The 20,345-nt window shown below is 54.5% G+C and overlaps 1 protein-coding gene across 1 annotated transcript; it reads right to left on the reverse strand.

The window, feature by feature from the left end:
* Positions 1–2,756: 2,756 nt before the first annotated feature.
* On the reverse strand, positions 2,757–20,183 carry NCF4 (neutrophil cytosolic factor 4). Its single transcript, XM_058568430.1, has 10 exons — positions 20,012–20,183; positions 14,580–14,664; positions 14,063–14,216; positions 11,676–11,746; positions 8,558–8,685; positions 7,366–7,423; positions 6,597–6,695; positions 4,665–4,795; positions 4,329–4,394; positions 2,757–3,137 (listed from the first exon to the last, which is right to left on the reverse strand). The coding sequence occupies exons 1-10, from the start codon at positions 20,041–20,043 to the stop codon at positions 2,942–2,944; spliced, it is 1,020 nt and encodes a 339-aa protein (XP_058424413.1). The 5' UTR covers positions 20,044–20,183; the 3' UTR covers positions 2,757–2,941.
* Between the last annotated feature and the right edge of the window lie 162 nt (positions 20,184–20,345).

Raw genomic sequence — 20,345 nt, forward strand, 5'->3', positions numbered from 1 at the left:
GTTGGCTGCTGCATCCCATTGCCCTTCTAAATTTCTTGCAAAGTGTCTCTTATGGCCCACGCAAATCTGGATCCATGCAAGGAAGGAAATTCTTGAAAATGTGGTTCCAGCTTAGCTAAGTCAACACAGTACAAATCCACCACAATGTTTACCATTGTTTTTGCTTATCTTTTGTTCTTGCCTCTCAGACTATCGCTCAAGGACCATTTTCCTTTTTGAAGAATATACTTTAAAGACACTTTTAGTTCAGGTACCTTGGTGGCAAATTCTCAGTTCTTATCTGTACTTATCTTCCTATCACCCTCACTACTAAAAGATGGTTTTACTGAGCATATAATTCTTGATTGAAAGTTATTTGCCTCAAAACTTTGAAGATACCGTAATATTGACTTTGGCTTCCATGGATGCCTTTGAGAAGTCTGCTTATCATTCTAATTGTTGTTATTTTGTAATGATCTCTACTTTCCCTGACTGCTTTTAAGTTCTTCTCTTTGACTTTGGTGTTTTGTAAATTCGAAATGTAGCCAGTTGTGGACCACTTTTTATTTATCCTGCTTATCCAGACTGGATAAGCTTCTTTTATCCATAGATGTAAGTTCTTCATCAGTTTTGAAATATTGTATCTGCCATCTATTTAAATGTTGCCTCTTCTCCCTTCTCTTTTTTCTCTTTCTGAGATTCTGATTAAAAAAACAAAACAAAACTCGTTCTCTTGTTCGTATCTCAACTTCATTTTCATATTCTCCAGCTTCTCTCTCTGTGTTATATTTTGGGTAATTTCTTTGGTTTTATCTTCCAATTCACTAGTCTTCTCTTCAGCTGTGTGTAATGTACTATCTAACTTATCCACTGAGTTTTCTGTTTCACCAGATGCACACACACACACATACACTTATACATAGGTATATGTATAAGTGTATATATATATATATATATATATATATATATATATATATATATATGTATATAGTTCATCTTTCTTTTGCAAATCTGCTGGGTCATTCTCTTTAGCTCATTCATTTCTATGATTTCCTTTTTTATTTCTTTAGACATTTTAGTCATGTAGTTCAGTAACCTGTAGTCCCTGGGGCTCTAAAGCTACTGTTTACTGTCACTGCCTCGTTTCACTCACAGAGATTTGATGATCTTTGACTACAAACCTTTTGTTTCATCTTAATCTGAGTGACCCCATCAGCCTAAATAGGACACTCGACTCCAGAGGGGACTTTCTTCTGCTTCTGCTTGGAGGTGGGGATGCCACTCTCTCAGGATCACCTAAGCCCTCACTCCCAGGGCCTTGACCCAGAACAAGAGCCCCTGGTCCAGCCTCCCCACGTCATGGCCTCCCTGGGGCTCAGCATTCTGACAGCAGCACTGCCTCTGCATTCCAGAACAACCCTCAGTGCTATGGATTCTGGCCCCAGATCTGAGCACGGCGGGTGAGGTTTGGGGAGGAGTGGAGCATCCGTGGAGAGCCCTGCCACTTCTTGTGAGGCTCATGGTTCTTCGGACTGTGAGTCCTCTCCAGGGCCTCATTGTTTTACAGCAGTCAGGACCTCAGTGAGTCTGCTCAGGCAACATCTCAGAAGCCAAACAACCCTGATTTGTGAGAACAGACATTGCAAACTCTGTTCAACTTTTCTTAGGTGGATGTTTTCTAGTACGCTGTTATAGGTTGAACAGTATTCCGCAAAAAGATATGTTGGAGTCCTAAGACCCAATTCCTCAGAATGTGACCTTTCATGGAGATGGGGGGTCTGTGCAGAGGTCATTAAGTCAAAATGAAGTGATTAGGACGGACCTTGTTCCAGTATGACTGGTGTCCTTATAAAAAGGGGAAATTTGGACACAGAGACAGACATGCACGCAGGGAGGACAGTGTGAAGAGATAGGGGGAGAACGCTCCGTGAAGATGGAGGACTGGAGTGAGGCATCTACAAGCTAAAGAACGCCAAAGAATACCAGAAAACTAGCAGAAGCTGGGAAGAGGCAAGGAAGGGTTTCCAGAAATGTTGCATTGGGAGCACAGCCCTGCCAACACCTTGATTTGAGTCTTCTGGTTTCCAGAACTATGAGACAATATGTTTCTGTTGTTTAAGCGACAATACGTGGTACTTTGTTAGGGCAGCCCTAGGAAACTAGCACAGGGAGCTGTGGTCGCCTGGAATAACACTTCCACAACACAGGGCTGTGGGGACGAGAGGTCCTGGCTGCCTGCCTTTTCTGGGGTGAAACGGCAAAAAACTGGGAGCTGAGGGGAGGGGGATCCCCCATCTTCTTGGCTACATCCACCCAAAATAGTACAACTGGAGTAGAGTTTCCACCACACGGAGCTGGGGAGGGGATCAGAGCACGTTGTGGCTCAAATGCCACACACCCGCTCAGCGGAGACCACCAACAGGTCTCCCTCCCCTTTGCAGGATGGCAGAAACACCAGGCAGAGGAAGCCCCTGACCCTCTTCACACAGAGGGCTTGGTGTGGGCATGACCCCAGAGGGCGCCTGAGAACGGGTGACTTCTGTGAAGCAGACGGCCAGTCCCGGGACACGGGTAAAAGGGAGGGGGCAGCAGGGACAGCAGGTTCCCCCACACTCGTGGACAGGGCAAGGGAATGGGGTGGCTGGAGAGAGGCCCAAAGCCAGGCCCCTTCCGGGTATAAATGAGCTCTAATTGACTCCCTAGTTAATGCTCATTAAAGGGTATTTTATTCCCTCTCCTCTCTTTCCTAAAACATATCATCTTCCCCAGTCTGGCCCTTTGAGATGAAATGGTTTATTTAACTCAGAGACCACGTGTAGAGACCGACAGAGAACAAGCCAAGCCCAGTGAGTCCATCGCTTTGGAACCAGGAAGTCTGTCCCGCGCTCCCAGCCTTTCCTGCTCCTACTCTCCTCTGAGGGCTCTGCCGGGTGTCCCCTCACTGCCCAGGGACACCGTCGGCTCAGGGGACTGTGTTGTAGACCCTGTAGTCGTCCTTCTGGGTGATGTGCAGCTTCCAGGGGAAGAGGCGCTTCTGGGAGGGGAGACCTTGGGCCTGCCTCACCATGAGCCCCACATCCTCATCCGATAGTAGCCGAATCAGATCCCCATCAGCATCCCGGTAATTTAGGGCGATGTCCTCCCTCTGGAACTCCCGCCTGAGGGGGAAAGGTCAGGGTTAATGAAAGGTCCAGGGGCCTTGGGCCTAGGCCTGGGGGCAGCGAGATGGGGTGGAGGGAGTTTTAGGGCCTGGATCCAAGAATCAAAAGAGGTCTGAGCTTGACACATCATCCGAGTGGTCCAACCTCCCACTGTTCAGATGGAGAAACTGAGACTTTCACCATAAATCAGTGGCATAGCCTGAAATGTCTTGTGTATAAATGTGCTGAAGACTTAACTGTTCTGGGGAAGAGCAGTGGGTTTGGCCGAGCACAGAGTAGGGCAGAATAAAGCCCCAGAGATACCCATGCGCAGCTATGAAGGAGAACTGTAAAAGGATTGGAACCGTCTGCTGCAGGGTGCCGGGAGATGCGCATTCTTACACCCGGCTGGCGAAAGTAAAAATCGACCCAAACTTTGTATAGGAAATTTGACAAGACGGGTCAGAAGCCTAACAGACTTGCAAAGACCTTGATCCCCAAATTCCACTTCTAGAAAATCATCCTAAGAAAATAATCAGAAAGAATTCACATATTCACCAAATATGTGAATCACAGCACTATTTATGATAGCAAAAAAGTGGAAGATAATTTAAATTACCAACAAGAGGGGATGGCTACATTAATTATGGTGTGTCCACAGAATGATACTGTGTAGCCAATTAAGGTAATATTTATGTGGGGGTGGGGCGGGTGTGCATTGCAGAAATCTGAATGTACATCAAATAACGAGAGGAGTAAAAATAGGAGGTGATTCACTCCTTTATACCTTTCTGGGAGTTTCTGAAATTATTTTTTTTATATAATGAATAGGTATAACTTTCATTGTCAGGAATGTAACAATGGTATTTTCATTCTGTAAAATAACTTATCCTAAATAAACTAGATCTTGGTAGTAGTTCCCTAATGGTAGAGGGTCCAGGTCCAAGGTTTTTACCTAGGAAGACATTACCTCTAGCTGCAAATCCACACTCCCAAGCTGTGTGACCCCAGACAAGCCCCTTTGCCTCTCTGCAGCCCCCGCTTATCTCTAACTCAAAAGCTGACGCCTGCTCTGCAGGGCTGGGCTGTGGATCAGACAAGAAGGCAAAACAGATGCAAAGCAGCTAGGCCCCTAATGCATTGTGCTCCTCCCTCGGTCTCTCCTCCAGGGCACGTGATCCCCCTCTGTCCTCCAGCCCCGCCCCTCACCTCATGAGCTCCAGCAGGTCCTTGAATAGCGGGGTGCTGCTGAGGTCTTCCTCCACCGCGATGTCCCTAAGGGGATAACAGGCAGGGGTGAGGAGGCGTCACGCCACAGGGGGACACGAGAATGAGGCTGGCCAGGCCGTGCTGGACCTTGACATCTTGTTACCAAGTTATGGCTTATCCGGAGGGCAGTGGAGCCACTGCAGGCTTTTGAGTGTGTATGTGGAGGGACAGCACGAGATTTGGTTCGGGTCTCAGAGCCTAGAGTGTGATGTGGGGGTGGGGGTGGGGATAGGCCAAGTGGGTGGACAGGCCCCCTCCCTCCCAGCAGCCACAAACTTGATGGTGCTGATGGTGTCCTCGTAGTAGTAGCAGCGCAGCCAGTTGGTGGGGTCATCCTCCTCGGGGAAGTCCTTAAGGATCTTCACGAAGGACAGTGGGAAGATGCCCGTGGCTCCCCGGACAGTGCCCTGAGGAGGAAAACAGGGGCTGCCCTGTCGGCGCGAGGAGAGGCAGCAGGGCTGCACCGCGGGGCCCCAGCCCCCTCATGACGATGGGGAAAGGCAGACGAGGTCTCGGTCCCCTTACGCAGAGGGAGGAGAAACAGTAACCACAGTCACCAAGATGTTCACCCCAAGAAGACTTCTACTTTGGTTTTAGAATAGGTCAAGATCTGAACTTATCTGGAAAGCTGCTATCGTCTCATTCATTCATTCACTCAGTCATTCATTCAAAGATTTCTTGAGCACCACGTGGCCCTGGGCACTCAGAACGGATGGAAGTCCTCGCCCTCCCTCATGGAGCTTCCACCGTAACGGAGGAGACAGAAAATGCGCAGGTAAATAGGTGAACTTCATGGTGAGTCAGATGGTGGAAAGTGTTGGGGGGCAGAGCAGGCGGTGGTTCCCACTCATCCATTCATTCCACAGATGCCACTGAGCACCTGCTGCAGACCACACAGCCGGAAATCTCTCTCCTTCCCGGGCCTCTCTCCTGAACTTCAGGCTAAGACCCAGCCCCGCCTGTGCTTGGCAAATATGTTGTCCTAGCCTTCACAACCCTGCAGAAGACATATTGTCTACATCTCATTTTACAGATGTACAAACTGAGGCTCAAAGTAGTCCCCTCACTCCTCCCCTGACCCTCCCCTCAACCTGAGGCCAGCATACTGACATATAGAACTTTTCAGAAAACAGGAAGGCAACAAACATTTCTTGTTTCTGGAGAATGTCCCAACGATACCCCTCAGGCAGCTGTAAGGGCCGATGAGTACCTGAGGCAGAGCTCCAGGACTGGGGTATAATTGAAGCCGCCAAGTCAGCAGGACCAATGGTCCTTGCCCCTCTCTAGCCCCTGGACACCAGGGAGCCTCCCCTCCCGTCAATGGTTCCCGGACTCCCGGGGGCTGGCCTCGCCTCGGGACCTGTCCCACAACCTCCTTCAGACACCCTCCCCCAGAGCCCCGAGTAAAAGGAATCTTAAGAACGACAGGATCTAATCCGAAAGGCTGGCACCAGGCCAGAGCCTCCCACCCAGTGACCTCCTGTCTCCATTCACCAGGTCACCACGAGTCCTTGTGTGGGCCACGTTTGCCACATAGGAGGACAAAGCGATGAGCAAGACAGGCTCTGGCTCCAGAGCCTCACTGAACCCTCCCAACCGCCCACGCGTGCAGGCTCCCTGTGGGCCAAGCCCTGAGCAGCGATGCCTCCTTTCACCCTTCCAGGGGCCCGGTGAAGAAACTGCCTGCGTTATCTGTGTTTACAGGAAAGGAAACCACCGGGCTGAGCGCGTTTCCCAAGCTCACAACGCTAGTGAAAAACAGAGCGAGGATGTGACGACAGACAGGCGACTCCAGACCTCAAGCTCTTCAGCACTATTTTTTCTCACTGCCTCTCAGGTAAGTAATGCTGTCCCGCCCTACAGACCAGTGCCTCTCACCTGGGGGGATTTTGCTCCCCAGGCCAAAAGTCTGGAGACATCTTTGATTGTCGCAACTGGAGGGTTCTACTGGCATCTAGTGGGTGGAGGCCAAGGATGCTGCTAAACATCCTAGAACGCACAGGACAGCCCCACAACCAAGAACTATAGGGCCCCAGGTGTCAACATGCTGAGGATGAGAAACCTTGTGATAGACCAGGAAAACCTCACCTCCAACCTCACCTCCATTCCCACCTCCATCCTCACCCCCCTTCCCACCTCCATCCTCACCCCCCTTCCCACCTCCAACCTCACCTCCAACTTCACTTCTATTCTCACTTCTAACCTTACCTCCAGCCAGTCTTTATTGATCCGACTGAGAAGAAAGATCACATCTCCGACTTTGAAACTCAGCTCCAGTTTGCTGTTCCCGGTGAAGTCGAACAGCGCCTGGGGAGAAGAGTGGAGTAAGGCGGGAGGGAGGAGACATCTGCTGAGTACCTACTAAGGTGCTTACATACTTCGGTGACCCCTTTAAGAGATGAGGAAATAGAGGATCAGGGGGAATGAGTGACTTGTCTGAGGCCACTCCATTTGTTAGTGGATGGGCCGGGATTAGAACCCAGGTCTCGCTGACTGCAGAATGCTCCTTCCAGACCGGATAGGATGAGCACGGAGAAGGAAGGGTCCAAACTCCCTGGACCAAGCACCTTCCCTGGACCCCAGGCCTCACCGGGGGCTCCGGTGCTCCCATAACCCCCAGGGCACTGACCACACCATTTCTGAAATGCCGTCTGTATGTGTGTGTCCTGGGGACCTGTGAGCCCTCTGAGGACAGGGTCTTGTATGAGTCATCTCTGGGGCTTCAGTCCCCAAGGGGGGCTGGCCCAGAGGAGGCCTGGGAAAGCTTGCTGAATGAACGATGAACGGATGCATTTTCCTACGCCTCCCCTCAGCTGAGCTGGGGGTCCTCGAGGGCCGAGCCTGAGACTGTGGGCCCTTCCTCCCTGCAGTACCCAGCCCACACAGCGGGCGCCCAGCAGGAGGGCCTCAGTGGCTGAAGGCAGAACAAGGCTGCTGCCCAGAGGGGAGGTGGGAGGGCCTGGTCCGGCAGGGGTACCTCTGCTCGTGGAGCTGCCATGTGGTCAAAGCCGGCACCTTGTGGGGACTCTTTCTTGCTGTGGAGAGAGAAGAGGGGCTTGTTAGGGCCCCTGGTTCTCTCAGGGCCCAGAGGAGACCCTCACCAAAGGTGGGAAAGGCGGGGAAGGGAGAGGACGCTAAAAATGCAGATACAGTTGCTGCTCTGGGCCCGTCACACTTACCCCCTCGTTCTCACCGCCCCTGGAGGAGGGATCACATCCCCCCTCTGTGGACCCAGAAGCGGAGGCTCAGAAAGGAGGTGGGAGGACAGACACAATTGTTTAGTGCCAGAACTTGCCAAACCTCTCACATTTGTGCTTTCTTCTGCACCCCACGCCCAACCTCTAACTTTTTAGCCAAGAAAACGGGCTTGGAGAGGTAACATGCCCTGCTCCACGGCCCGGGGCTGCCATGTGCCACGGCTGGAATTCAGGCCACGCTTGCCCAAGTGGACAGGGGAGATGTCCAGGCACGGAGGGGACGCTCTGGGATACTGGCTGGAGGAAGGAGGGAGGAGCTGGAAGGGAGGTCAGGGCTCAGGAGCGCTGTCCCTGGCATTCTTAGCAGCAGCAGCCTCGCCTTTGGGAACCCAGCACTATTTCAGTGGCTTGGATTTTCCATGATTATTTCCTGCTTAGGAGGGGGCCGGAAGGGCATGAGGCTGGAAAGGAGTGGTGGGCTCTTTAAAGTAAGGAAGTGAATGGCAGTGTCCTCTGTGGGCCGCCGTGATACACAGGGAGCCACGGCTTGCCCCGTGGAACTAAAACAAACCAGGGACAAGACACCCCGGGAGGTGCTCAGAATGTCTGCAGATAGAGCAGCTCCCCCTCCTCTCCGGCTCCCCACTCCCCCAGGCACCAGAGCCCTCGGGCCATCCCCGGTGGTTGCTGTGGCACCAAACCCTCCCCATCAATGGCCCAGCCCCTGTCCTTGGTCCTTTCTGTCACACACACACCCACCTTCTGTCCCTCCAGGCCGTGAGCCTGGTTTTCCAAGCTCATCTAATCAGCCAAACATCCTGGAGTGTTTAGGGACAGAACTGATCTCTATTCCTTCTCTTCTTCCGGGGAAAAGAGGGGCCTGTGCAGCAGGGGCCTCTAGGATGGAGCAGCTGATTAGGAGGAAGGGGCCCAGGGCTCCTGCCGGTGGGAGTGCGGGGACCGGTCACTCACACTTTCCGGGTGTGCGGGCGGAGCCGGCGGAGCGCGAGGGGCACCTGCTCCGCGTCGTAGGGTGACTGATAGAAGAAGATGCGCACGTTCTCGTCCATCAGCACCCAGACAGGCAGGCTGAGCAGGTTCTGCGTGTGGGTGAGAGGACAGGTGGGTGGTCAGCAGAAAGGTCTGGACAGCCCAGCCCAACTGCTGCATCTCCCTCCCCAACCCTGGACCGCTCTCTCTACTCATGTGTTGTCTGCCTGATAATAGAAACAAGGTGTATTTGAACAGTCTCAACAGTCTGAAGTTAACATTTCACAAGCTTTGCTCTTGGGTTCAAGGTCAGGACGGGGCCAATTTGGAAAGACCTAGAGGCCTCCAGATACAGCAATTAAGGTGACGACAGGTGACATGACGTGGTGGTGACCGTCCAGGTACTACACCAAGGGTCACACTGTGTGACCTCACTCCATCTCATGACAACCTGGGAGTTAGCATCAGAGAGGTGAAGGGACCTGCCCAAGGCCACACAGCCTAGAAAGTGACAGAGCTGGGGCACCCAGAGCCATCTGCTGCCAAGGCACGTCCCTTCAAGCACATGAGACAATAGCAGGGAGAAGGATCCCCAAATAACCCACATTAGCAACAGCTGGTGGTATTATGGCCAAAAAACACTTCCTGGTACTTAATCTCATATCACAGTTGGGGAAACTGAGGCTGGGAGAGGGAAAGTGCCTGGCCCAGTTGGCAGAGCTAGGAAGTGGTGAGGTCGGGACTCTCATTCCATCCCATGCTGGTTACACCCTCCACGAGGCAAAGACACTAAGGCTGTGAGGACACTGAGCACCCAGAACCTGGCAGGGTCGTCCCCCCAGCCCTGCACTGCACGGGTCCCCAGGAGCACTGGGGTCGGCTTTGGGTGCCACAGCTCCAAAGGCACCCAGACCCCCTCGGAGAATCCCACGGAGGCAGCGGGATAGGAGGGGCTGGGAACTCCATCCCAGAGGAACTGGGAATGCAGAGACTGGAAGTGAAGTGGCTCTCATACGGGGAGGGCTGGGGGGCAACCCAGAGACGGGTTTAAGGGCACAGACACTGAGCCAGGCTGCACCCGGGATCGAACTCCAGCCCAGCCACCCCCAGCTGGGTGACCCTGGGCAAGCGTGCTTCCGCATGTTCTTTAATAAAATGAGGATGATAATAATATCTCCCCAGTGGGATTGTGTAAGGATTAAGTAAGGGAAGACGTGCACAACACTTAGAACAGCACTGGGCGTCTAGCCAGTGCCCCATCCAAGTCAGATATTATCATTGCTGCTGTTATCTTAATTACAACATAGCACAATAGGCAAGAACACAATCCTGGAGTCACGAGATGTGAGTTCAAATCCCATCCCTCCTACCCATTGCTCTGTGACACTGAGTGAGTGACACCACCTCTCTGTGCCTTCATGTCCTCATTGTTAAATAGGGATAATGGTATCTAACTCCCAAGTTATTGAGGGAATTAAATAAGCCTATTCATTTATCCAACAAGTGTACATCACCAGCCTCCCGGCTGCCAGTCAAAGCACTTCACAGAGTTCCTGGAAGACGTTGTTCTCACATGACCTATAGGCTTCATGAGGTGAGACCTCATGGGTAGAAGCCAGGTGAGACCAGCGGGTGGAAATCACAGGGAATCAGGCCTTTCTAATAGTTGTCCAACTATGGGATGAGCAGCCTGGGTCAGGGGAGAGTGGTAGTGAGCTCCCCATCTACGCAGGTGTGCAAGCAGAGGATGGGATTACCTTAGCAGAGATTTCTGCACTGATTGACCTCTGGGCTTCAAGGAACCAAATTGGACACAGATAGGCAGGGATGGGGTCCTCCAGACTGCTGGTTGCTAAGACCAGCTGTGGGATGAAGAGCCCCAGCTCTGCAGCCTCTTCTCGGTTCCTCCAGGGCACACTCTCCTCTTCCAGCCCCAAGGAGGAGGGTGGAGCTTCCAGCCACCCTGCAGAAGCAGCTGTCACAGCGCCCCCTTGAGGGGAGGCGCCTTCAGTGCTGGAACCCACAGGGCTTCCCTCCCTTTCTCTTCCCTGCTCAGAGCCCAGGATTCCTGCAGCCGCCAGAGAGGGCAGGGGGCCATCTTCTCCCTCCTCCCACCTCCTCTGCACTCCTCCTATCCCTCACTCCACTAGGAGTCATGATCTCTCAAGTTCTGGAAGCAGGTTCTCAGTTTACAAAGCACTTTCCTGTCTTTTTCTCAATAGATTCCAACATCACTCCTGTGAGACCAGAGAGCTGGAGGCACTGCCCCATTTCATAGGTGAGAGACCAAGGCGAAAACAGAAGAGAAGGGGGAGCTCTCACTGTCTGTGAGGAATCCTCTGTGCTACGAGGAGGGCTTCCCACTCCAGTTTCCTGAGGTTGCCATAAAGCCATGGCTTGTATGCCTCTAGTGATGGAGTGCTCACTGCCTCACGAGGAACACTGGCCCTTTCTTGCATTGCTCTGTTTGGTGGAAGGCCTTTCCTGACCAGCCTGGTCTCTGCCTTTAAGATGCTCCTTCATCTACCCTTCCATCTCCTAGGGATACAGACAGTTTTCAGGTTGGGGTGTACACAAGGGCACCCAGCCAAGGGCTGTGAGTGTGATATCATAATCTAATATCCAGCCTGTGCCCTGGCAAAGGGGCCTCTCCCAGTTCACACAAAGGCGCTGTGTGAGAGAGCCAGGGCCCTGGTCTGTCACGCCCCCGTTATATGGGCCACGCATCTGTGATTTCCTAATCCCCTGTCCATACTCCCCCTGGGCAGCGGGCACCTCGGGGGCAGGCACCGGGTCCTATTCACCTCTGTATCAAAACGCCCGGCCCGGGCATTAGATTTGTCGATTCAAAGTGTGGCTCCTTGAAACTTCCCCATGGAGGGTACATGGAGAGTACCTCCTGCCCCATCCCCGGAACCCTGAGAACATATCCTGCTTCTCTCCCCAGGCCAGGCCTTTAAGGATTAAGGATGTTGGCCATGGGAGCAGGAGAACCAGCCCCGGTCCCCAAAGCCACACCCAGGGGTGGCACCCGGGTTACTCCCCCCTCCACAACACCCCACACCCTCCCAGCCGCCACAGCCGCACGGCCTACTGTTACCTTCATGTAGGCATTGAGGGCAGGTATCCGCGACTCAGCGATCTCCTGTTTCACGCCCATGTAGACTTTGGCTGAGGAGAGGGAAAGAGCTGTCCCGGAGCCTGGCCCAAGAACACGTCTCTGGGCTCAGGGCTCCCTCCCGGGCCGGAGTCCTCCCCCGGGGCTGCGCTCCTCCCCTCATCTTCCAGGGCGCTGAAGTGGCCGCTTTGGAGCATCCCAGCACGCACCTTGCATTCTTTGAGCTGCACTCTCACCAGCTGATATTTCTCGTTTTGATTGTTTATTTATTGCCTGTTCCTATACACACACACACACACACACACACACACACACACACACACAGGATTCTTGGCTCCAAGAGAACAAGGTCTTTGTCTGCGTTGCTCACAGCTATACCCTCAGCCCCAGGACAGCGGTCCTCAATCCTGGCTGCATACTTGAGCCACCGAGGAGTGTTAAAAATTTCATTGTGTGAGACTCATCCTCGAACAATTAAATCTGGGGGTGGAACTCGGGCATCAAGATTCTTTCAATCTCCAGATACTTCCACTATGCCACCAAGGTAAAGAACCATGGGTCCAGAATAAGGCCCAAATCAGTGAATGTTTGTTGGGTGGATGAATGAATCGTTCCTCAAAAGCAAGGCAGAATGTTTCAGGGGAAACGGAAGCAGACGGTGTTTGACCAAAGACAAATGTCCCCTCCAGGAGCCTTAGGTGGGGGCCCCGGTGGAACCGTCCACCCAGAGGGCCACCAGAAGGAGAATGGGAGGCCTGTCTGGCTCCCGCTGCCCCGGAGACAGGCAGGGGTGGTACCTGACGGTGGTGGGAGGAGAGCATCTGAGGTCTGTGGTAGAGATGGAGATTTGGGAGTTAGCAGCAAGAAAAGGGACAATTAAAGTCACAGGGCAGGTCAGATTGCCTGGGTTGGGGGGAGTGAGAAGACAAGACAGGATGGGGGTGTAGAGAACGCCCGCCTTGCAAGGAGCAGCAGGGGAGGCAGAGCCTGTAAGAAGTTGGAGGAGCAGCCGGTGAGGTAGGAAGGGAATCGGGAGACGCTGGCGCCACAGAAGGTCGGGGAGAGCTTCCCGGAGGAAGAAGCAGGACGATGAAGACGAGATGTGCCCACGGCAGCGGAGTGCACAGGTCACGGCCAGTGTCCCGAGGGGAACTCACGGAGCAGTAGGAGCTGAAACCAAGCGGGTGCGTTGAGCAGAAGATGGGAGATGAGAAGGCGGGACGGTAAGTGAAGATTTATTGGAAAAGGAAGAACAAACAGATCTTTGAGGGCTCTTGGCGCTCAAGGAGGCTTGTTGCAAGAATGCTTACTTATGGCATGTGTTTGCTTAAAGATGGAAGAGAACTGAGCCTGTGCAGAAGCTTGGCAGGGAGTCGATACATACAGGAGAAGGTGCGTGAATGAGGACCACGCGGGACGAGCCGTCAGGGGAACACCCCAAAAGGAGAGAGGAAAAGTGACGTGGAGCCTGGAGGGGAGGTCAGCTGAGAGCAGGACAGCCCCCTTTCTACTGCAGCCCAGAGACGGAAGGAACAGGTGCGAGCAGAACCAGCTCCAAAGGAGGAAAAGAGAAGCCAGGAGCCCCTGGGGGCAGCTTCAGTCCCTCCGTGGGGCTGGATGAGCAGGAACCACGGGCATGTGCTGAGACAGAGAGAAAGCAAGAGGGAGCTGGAGGGGGGGTTTGGAGCTTGAAGAAGGAAAGGACAGGAGGTGTCTCTGCCACTTGGGGGAAGGGTGCTTGTATGCGGCCTGCAGGGCATGGAGGGCACCATGGAGACCACCCCGAATGCCCCCCAGCCCACACGGGTGGGGTTTTCTCTTGCAGGGCTCAAGCAGGCAGGCGCTGGGAAGCCAGATGTTTGGGCCTGTCCAAGGCGCACGTTAGGACCAAGTTGGGGAAGAAGACCAGGAGGCAAGGAATGAGGGGACACGCGCCCCAGCAGAGCAGGGAAGGAGGGGGAGCCACGGGGAACTGGTGGAAGCCTGGACTGCAGAGGCAGAGGGCAGTTCTCACGGAAGGGCGGGAGGGAGGGCTGGGAGATGCATCTGTGTGCTTAATGAGGGACACACTGGGATTCCTGTCTTGAGGAGGAGAGGCCGGTGCCGACGCGCTCCAAACTGGCCTTGGTGGTAGATGGCTGAAGCAGCGTGGCCGTAAAGGTCATTGGAGCTCAGGACATCAAGGGCTAGGAGGCCGGAGAGCTGGAGGTGGCAGCCTGTGCCTGCCATCAGGGGGTCTGTGGACTAAATGCACAGTTTTCACGGGGGCTAAAATAGAACAACCAGACAGTGCTGGCAGGGCTGGAAGGAGGGGCCGAGGGGCGCGGGGCCCAGCTCAGCAGCTGCAGCCCCAGGACTGGCCGGCCTACCTGGCAGCGTGGGCAGGCTGCAGGTGACGGAGCTGCTCTTGTTCTCTGGCCCGAACCGCTCCTCCAGCTTGCTCTGCAGGGCGTAGAACTGGCGGTAGCGGCGGTAGATGAGGTACTTGGATCCCCCTTTCGTCTTCACCTCGATGACGAAAACCTGAGGAGGGCAGAGGCCAGGGGCAGAAGAGGGCCGAGGCTCAGAGGTCCTGGGGTCACAGCGGGGTTTCTCAACCTCCATAATTCGTGCTGGGGGGCCGTCCTGTGCACTGTGGGGTGTGATGCAGCATCCCTGGCCTCCACCCTAGATGCCATCGCACCCCAGTCCCGAGTCATAATCATCAAAAATGTCTCAGGATTTTACTGCCCAGTGTCCCCTGGAGGGCAAAGTTGCCCTGTTGAGAACCAGCGGGATAGAAGCTGAGATGAGAGAGTTGGAGGTTCAGAGGTCAGAGGGTATAGTTCAGAGATCCAATGGGTGGAGGTCAGAGGTCAGAGGGTCACGTCCAGGAGTCTCTCTTACAAAGTGGCTGGTGAAACCTCTCTTCTCCTGGATGTCGGCGATGTTGGCCGAGATGGCAATGTCGTCGGGAAGCTGTTCAAAGTCACTGCAGGAGGTGGAAGGAAGAAAGCCTGGTTACGCCCCTGATGCGTGGGGCAGGCCCCTGGGTGTGCGGCAGCGTGAACGTGAACCGCGGGCATATCCGGCACTCCTCGTTCAACACCCCGCCCTGTGCCGGGCCAAGACCCAGACCAGACCTCGAGGGCTGGGCGCTTGGAGATGGGACCACAGATCAACAGCCGTGGTACCGTCTAGCAGATCGCTTTGAGACCACATTACTCATCCAGGACGGTGGATTCATCAAGAGCCTTCTCCATATCAGGCCTGCTCTAGGCCCCGGGTCTCAGGGGTAAACAAAGTCAACACCCCCCAACAGAGAGAATGGCTAATTATGCCCAGGTGGGGAAACGCTCATAAAGGTGACATTTGGGCCAGGTCTAGAAGGTCAAAAAGGAATCCACCATGTAGGAGAGGGTGGTGGGGAGGAAGGGGCTTCCTGGCAGAAGAACAGCATATGCGAAGGTCCTGAGGCCCAAGAAGTGGGCCCAGGTCTAGGGTGGCTGGAGTCTGGTGTGGTCAGAGACTGAACAGGCAGAGGAGGCCAGGCTGAGGAGGGCCTCTAGTGCTGAGCTAAGGAACTTCTCGAGGCAACAGGGAGCCATGCAAGGCTTTGGAGGAGAGCGAGAACACAATATGATCTCCGCTTTAGGAGGACAACTCAGGCAGCCTGTGGAGAGGCAAGGGAGGCTGAAAGGACAGAGCACTCCTGGGAGGCCCTGAGGTATCCAACTGAGAAATGATGGGGGCCTGCACCAGACAGGAGGGTGAGATGAAAGAACAGACACATGGACCCCACTCTTGGCAGACGCTGATCCGTTTGCTGCATCCCCTGCTACTTCCTGCTCATCAAGCTCCAATTTTTTCCAGAGTGGCAACGCACCTAGCCCCAAGGTGATAGATCAGGATTGGTCTGAGCCCAACATAATGATCTCATTCCTGTTTCCCAGCCTCCCTTGCAGCTAGGAGCAGTGACCAGTTCTGGCCCATGAGACCTAAGAGGAAATCTGCTACAGGGGCCTCTTGAAAAATGTTTGCTTTCCTGATCCAGAGGGATGGACAAGGCCAACATGGTCTCCTCCCCTTTCCCTTTCTGCCTCTCTTGAAAGCAGGTGTGACATCTGGACCTGCAGCAGCCATATTGCATCCATGAGGCAAAAGCATGAGGAAGACCGAAGGAATCTCTGAGATGCTGGTCCTAAAGTCACTGAGCTGTGGAACCAGCTGTGGCCTACCTCTGGGCTTCTTGTTAGGTGGAAAATAAACCCCTGTTGGTTTAAGTCACTATCAGTCCCTCTGTTCTGCAGTCTTATGCATTTCCAACAGACACACTAACAATTTGTGAGTCATTCCTGAGTTATGACCCCCACATGTCACCCTTATTCTGATTAGAATGAGTGGGAGGGGAGCAGGCTTGATGAATTCAGTTTCGGGCATGCTCATTTGAGAGACCTCTTGGGCACAGAGGTCGAGGTCCAGCAAGAGCTGGCGTGTGGCTCTTGAGCTCAGCAGGGTGTCTCGGCTGGAGTGGGAGAGGTAGGAACCGTCTGGCCATGACTTGTGGCTAAGACCCCCAGGGAGGAGCAAACAATGAGCAGAGAAGGAGGCTGAGAGGGACAGGCAGAGGAAGAGAAAACAGACAGCCAGGGAGACGGAAAGGGAGCAGCCAGGGGTTACGGAGTCCAGCCAATTGTGGGCGAATGAGGAAACAAGAGGCAATTATGACTCTACTGGTGTGGCATTAGAAACAGCGTGGGAGTCGGGGGTGAGGGCTGCCACGTCCCAGGCCATAGAGCTGGCCAGGACCTCAGGAGAAATCGGTTTCCAAGTGCATACCCAGTCCCAGCCCCTGCTGGTGCCCACGTGACCCGGGCTGCCTGGGATCTCGGGCCACCTCGGGACACTGGAGGCTGCCACCAGGAGGTGACTCAGGGTGACACAGGAAATCCTCACCAGTCCCAGAGCAACTTGGTGGCTGCTGGCAACCTCCCCTCTCACTTTCCACACATGCCCGCCCGGTGACACCTTCGGGGGACGCTCCCTCCTCCACGTTCTCCCCGAGGCTGTGCATTTCCTGGGTATTTCATCTGCAATCTGATGGAGGTGGGGCCGGAAGGAACCAGAGGGTTAGCAGTGGCCCTGCTCAGGGAAGCGGGCAGGTTGGGTAACACTGACTACAGCTAACTATTTCCTGAGTGCGCTCTACGCACCAGGCACCCTTCTAAGAAACCTTTTTACAGTCGAGGAAACTGAGGCACACAGAAGTTAATGAACTTGCCCCAGAAAGTCGAGAAGCTGAGATGTGAGCCTAAGTAATTTGGCTGCAGAATTTTGTTGCCTAACACTGCCGTGCTGCCCCTGGTTTGAAGCTCCCAAAGGCTTCCTGCGTGAGCTTAGGTGAATCCCAACCCTTCCCAGCCTCAGTTTCCCCATCTGAAGCAATAATAATAACAGCAAACCCTCGTTAGCACCCACCGTAGCTCAGACCCTGTTCTAAGCACATTAGGACACGACCTCTGCCTTCCTGGGTGTCATGGCCGAGTGAGGAGGTGGACACTAAACAAATAATTACATAATTTCAATGGTCAGAGATGCTGTAAAGAAAAAGCACACAGTGTTTTGAGCTACAATAGGAGCCTGGCCATTATTCTATTCCCTCAAAGAATCAGCAGTGCAGTGGGCAAGAGAGCTTGGCAAGCAGACACTTCTAATGTGGGGGTGACGTCTATCAGAGAGAGAAACAGGGGTGCTGTGCATGTATGAGGGCAGGGCCAGCTCAGACGGAGGGTGGTCAGGGAGGGCTTCCCAGAAGAAGTGGCACCAGGTCAGTGGGAGAAGCAAAGAGGAGTTGGCCACAGGACGACAAGCGAGGGAAACAGTCACGCCAGAGGGAGCAAGTCCAAGGGGGGATGGTTTGAGTAGAGAGCAGAGAGCGAGAAGCAGAAGGTGGTGAGAGAGGAAGCCGGAGCTCACTGGGGGCCCTTGGGCCTTGCCCTGGGGTGGCGGGGGCGAGGAGGGGCTATGCCGGGAGGGCATCGGCAGACCTGCGCGTAACAGAGTGGCAGGCACAGACAGAAGACGAAGACCTAATCCCTGCTCTGCCGTTGCCAGCAGGGGCCTTGGGAAGACTCCTCTGTAAATGTGGACCGTAGAGGGGTTCACATCCCTGCAGGGTCAGGAGGTCCCATCTGCAACAAGCACAGCTCGAGAACCCCACGAGATCAGGGACCCTGCTCACCGCTGCACCCCCAGGGCCCAGAACAGCACCGGCACATAGGAGGTCCCCAACTCAGGGCCGCTCCCTGCGTCTGTGTCTTACACAAGTCCTCTGGTGGGCAGCGTGGGAACAGTCTGGCAGCCTGCCAGGGCCAAATCAGGAAGCTGCTTCCCCGGGGCGGGGCCGGGGATACAGCAGACCCCACTGGAAGTCACCCTAGATGAGCCACTCCCTGGGAGACCTAAGCCAGGACTCCCCAGAGCTGAAGTCCACTCAGGGCCCTCCTGGGCCGGGATGCTCATGTTGTTCATGCAAAGTCCACTTCGCAGCCTACACAGGAGAGGCTGCGGGTTGTAAAGACCCTTGAACAACAGTTAGTTCAGGTTTTGTGGCTCCTGCCACAAAACATGTTTGGTGCTCAAAACATGTTTGTTGAAACCAAACTCACTCTCCCCCCCACCCCACCCCCGGCCGTCCTTTCCATCTTTGGGCATCCTGGGTCTTAGAAAGTCCTGCTCTGGGGAATCTGTGGTCCTCCCACTGTGTGCTCTGCTTTGGCCTCAAGCACAACACATCCAGGGCCCAGTTTGCATCTGAGGCGCAGGGAGGCCAAATAACCCCAGCGCCTGGGTCTGCGGCTCCCAGAAGGGACGGAGGAGGGCGGCCTTCCTCCTCTAGGGGCACGGGGGGGGGGGGGGGCTGAAAAGGGACGGCGAGGGGGAGGGAGGGAACACACAGGCCGGCTGGCCAGCTCCTGGCCTTCTCTCTCTGACCGTGCACCCCAAGAAGTAGGAAGTGCCACAGCCCCAAACAGCAGCTATTTCCTGAAGGTTCGAGTTTGCGTGTTAGGCTCAGTGAGAACCTATGGGGAAGACAGACTGGCCTCTGGTGGGATGACCTGGCCCCAGCCCCCCAGTTCCACCCTCTGTGGCTCACGAAGGCCATTCTTGATCTGCCCTCTAAGCATTTGCATCTGCTGCCCCTCCCTCTACACACACACACTGACGAGCCTTCTTTCTGAAGGTCAACCTTGGAAATGCCACCCCACCTTCCACTTCCAGCCCCAGACTCCCCCAGGGGCCCTTTGCTGCTGACTTCAGCCCAAACCCACCTGACCCATCTCCAGTGACCCTCTGGGTCACCTTCACACACTTGGCACGTTCCTTTTCTGATGTCACCTGCTGTTCCAATCCAGGAGGGCAGGAGCCAAGCCCTGTGTCCTCAGGTCCCCCACAGATCAGAGCACAGGCCTCGCTACTGAGGAACACTCAGAAAATTCTTGCTGAGAGATGGGGCTCCAAGCCCCAGCCCTGCCACTCACTCCATGTCACCCTGAGTGAGTACTTGGTCCTCTGTGGGCCTCAGTTTTCTCCTCTGTACAATGACAGGATTGGACCGGAAGGATCTAAGGACATTTTCCAGCTCAAAGATCTACTCATTCATTCATTCATTCAGCAGCATTTACCGAGCACATACGATTAAGACTAAGGCTAGCATTGTTCTCCATCCTAAGGATACCGCTGTGATCAGGAGAGACAAATACTCTCATGGAGCTTGCTTCTAAAGGGGGAGCCAGTGATAAAGAAAACAAATGAGTGAGGGTAGAATATTACGCCAGTAGTACAAGGACTGTGCAGAAAAAGGAAACACGTGAGGGGCCAGAGAGCAGTGAGGGAGCTGTCTGGGAAGGCTTCTCAGAGGAGGTGACATTTGAGCCAAGCCCTGGATAAAGAGGGACAACAAGCCAGATTCTGTGACTCTGTTTGAACAGAAGATGAAAGTCATTACTGACCACAATGTGGAGCAGTTAGCCCAGCCTGGGACCCAGGACACCCGGGTTCCCATGCAGCCTCTGTCACCCGCTCCTGTGTGACCCTGGGAAAATCGCTCCCCCTCTCTGAGACTGAATGTCTTCACCTGTGCCCGAGGGAGGTGAGCCGCAACCCAAAGTTTCCTTAAAACAATTCTGAGAGTCCATAGTTCTCAGTATTTAGGTTCTGACTCAACTCCAGCCTCCCAACTTCTGATGTTGAAACGGCTGCAGGAGGGCAGGCTCTGTCCCCCGAGGCCTGCAGGGGACAGTGAGGAGGCCCAGGGAGGGCAGCGCCCTCGCACTCACCTCTCAGCCCGCAGCTGCTGGGCCGCGGCCATGGCCGTCAGTGGTCCAGGAGAGTGGGTGGCGGAGGGTCTCACCCAGCCAGGCCAGGCCGAGTTCACCTCTCACTTCCCTCCAGCCACCCCGCGTCTCAGCTGCGGTCTCAGCAGTCCCCAGGAGCAGCCTTTGGGGCGGCCCCACCCTGCCTCTCTCTGTTCTAGAAGAGGCTCCTCCCCCAGCCCTCTGGGTCTAGCCTGTGGCCCACACTTCCTCTTCCCCGTCTCCCAGCTGCACCGCAACTGGGGAAGTGCCCAGCCTCGGACCCCGGGTTTGCAAAAGTCCACAGACTTTGGGGACT

This window comes from Diceros bicornis, chromosome 25 (assembly GCF_020826845.1).
Source record: "Diceros bicornis minor isolate mBicDic1 chromosome 25, mDicBic1.mat.cur, whole genome shotgun sequence".
In the NCBI taxonomy this organism is placed as follows: Eukaryota; Metazoa; Chordata; class Mammalia; order Perissodactyla; family Rhinocerotidae; genus Diceros; species Diceros bicornis.

Excerpts from the sequence above, each read along its gene's own strand:
- NCF4 (XM_058568430.1), bottom strand. The coding sequence starts at position 20,043 with ATGGCCGCGGCCCAGCAGCTGCGGGCTGAGAG. Across the intron at positions 14,217-14,579 it reads GAGGTTTCACCAGCCACTTT|GTTTTCGTCATCGAGGTGAA; the intron begins GTAAGAGAGACT and ends TGCCCTCCTCAG. Across the intron at positions 7,424-8,557 it reads CGCCCGCACACCCGGAAAGT|CAAGAAAGAGTCCCCACAAG; the intron begins GTGAGTGACCGG and ends CTCTCTCCACAG.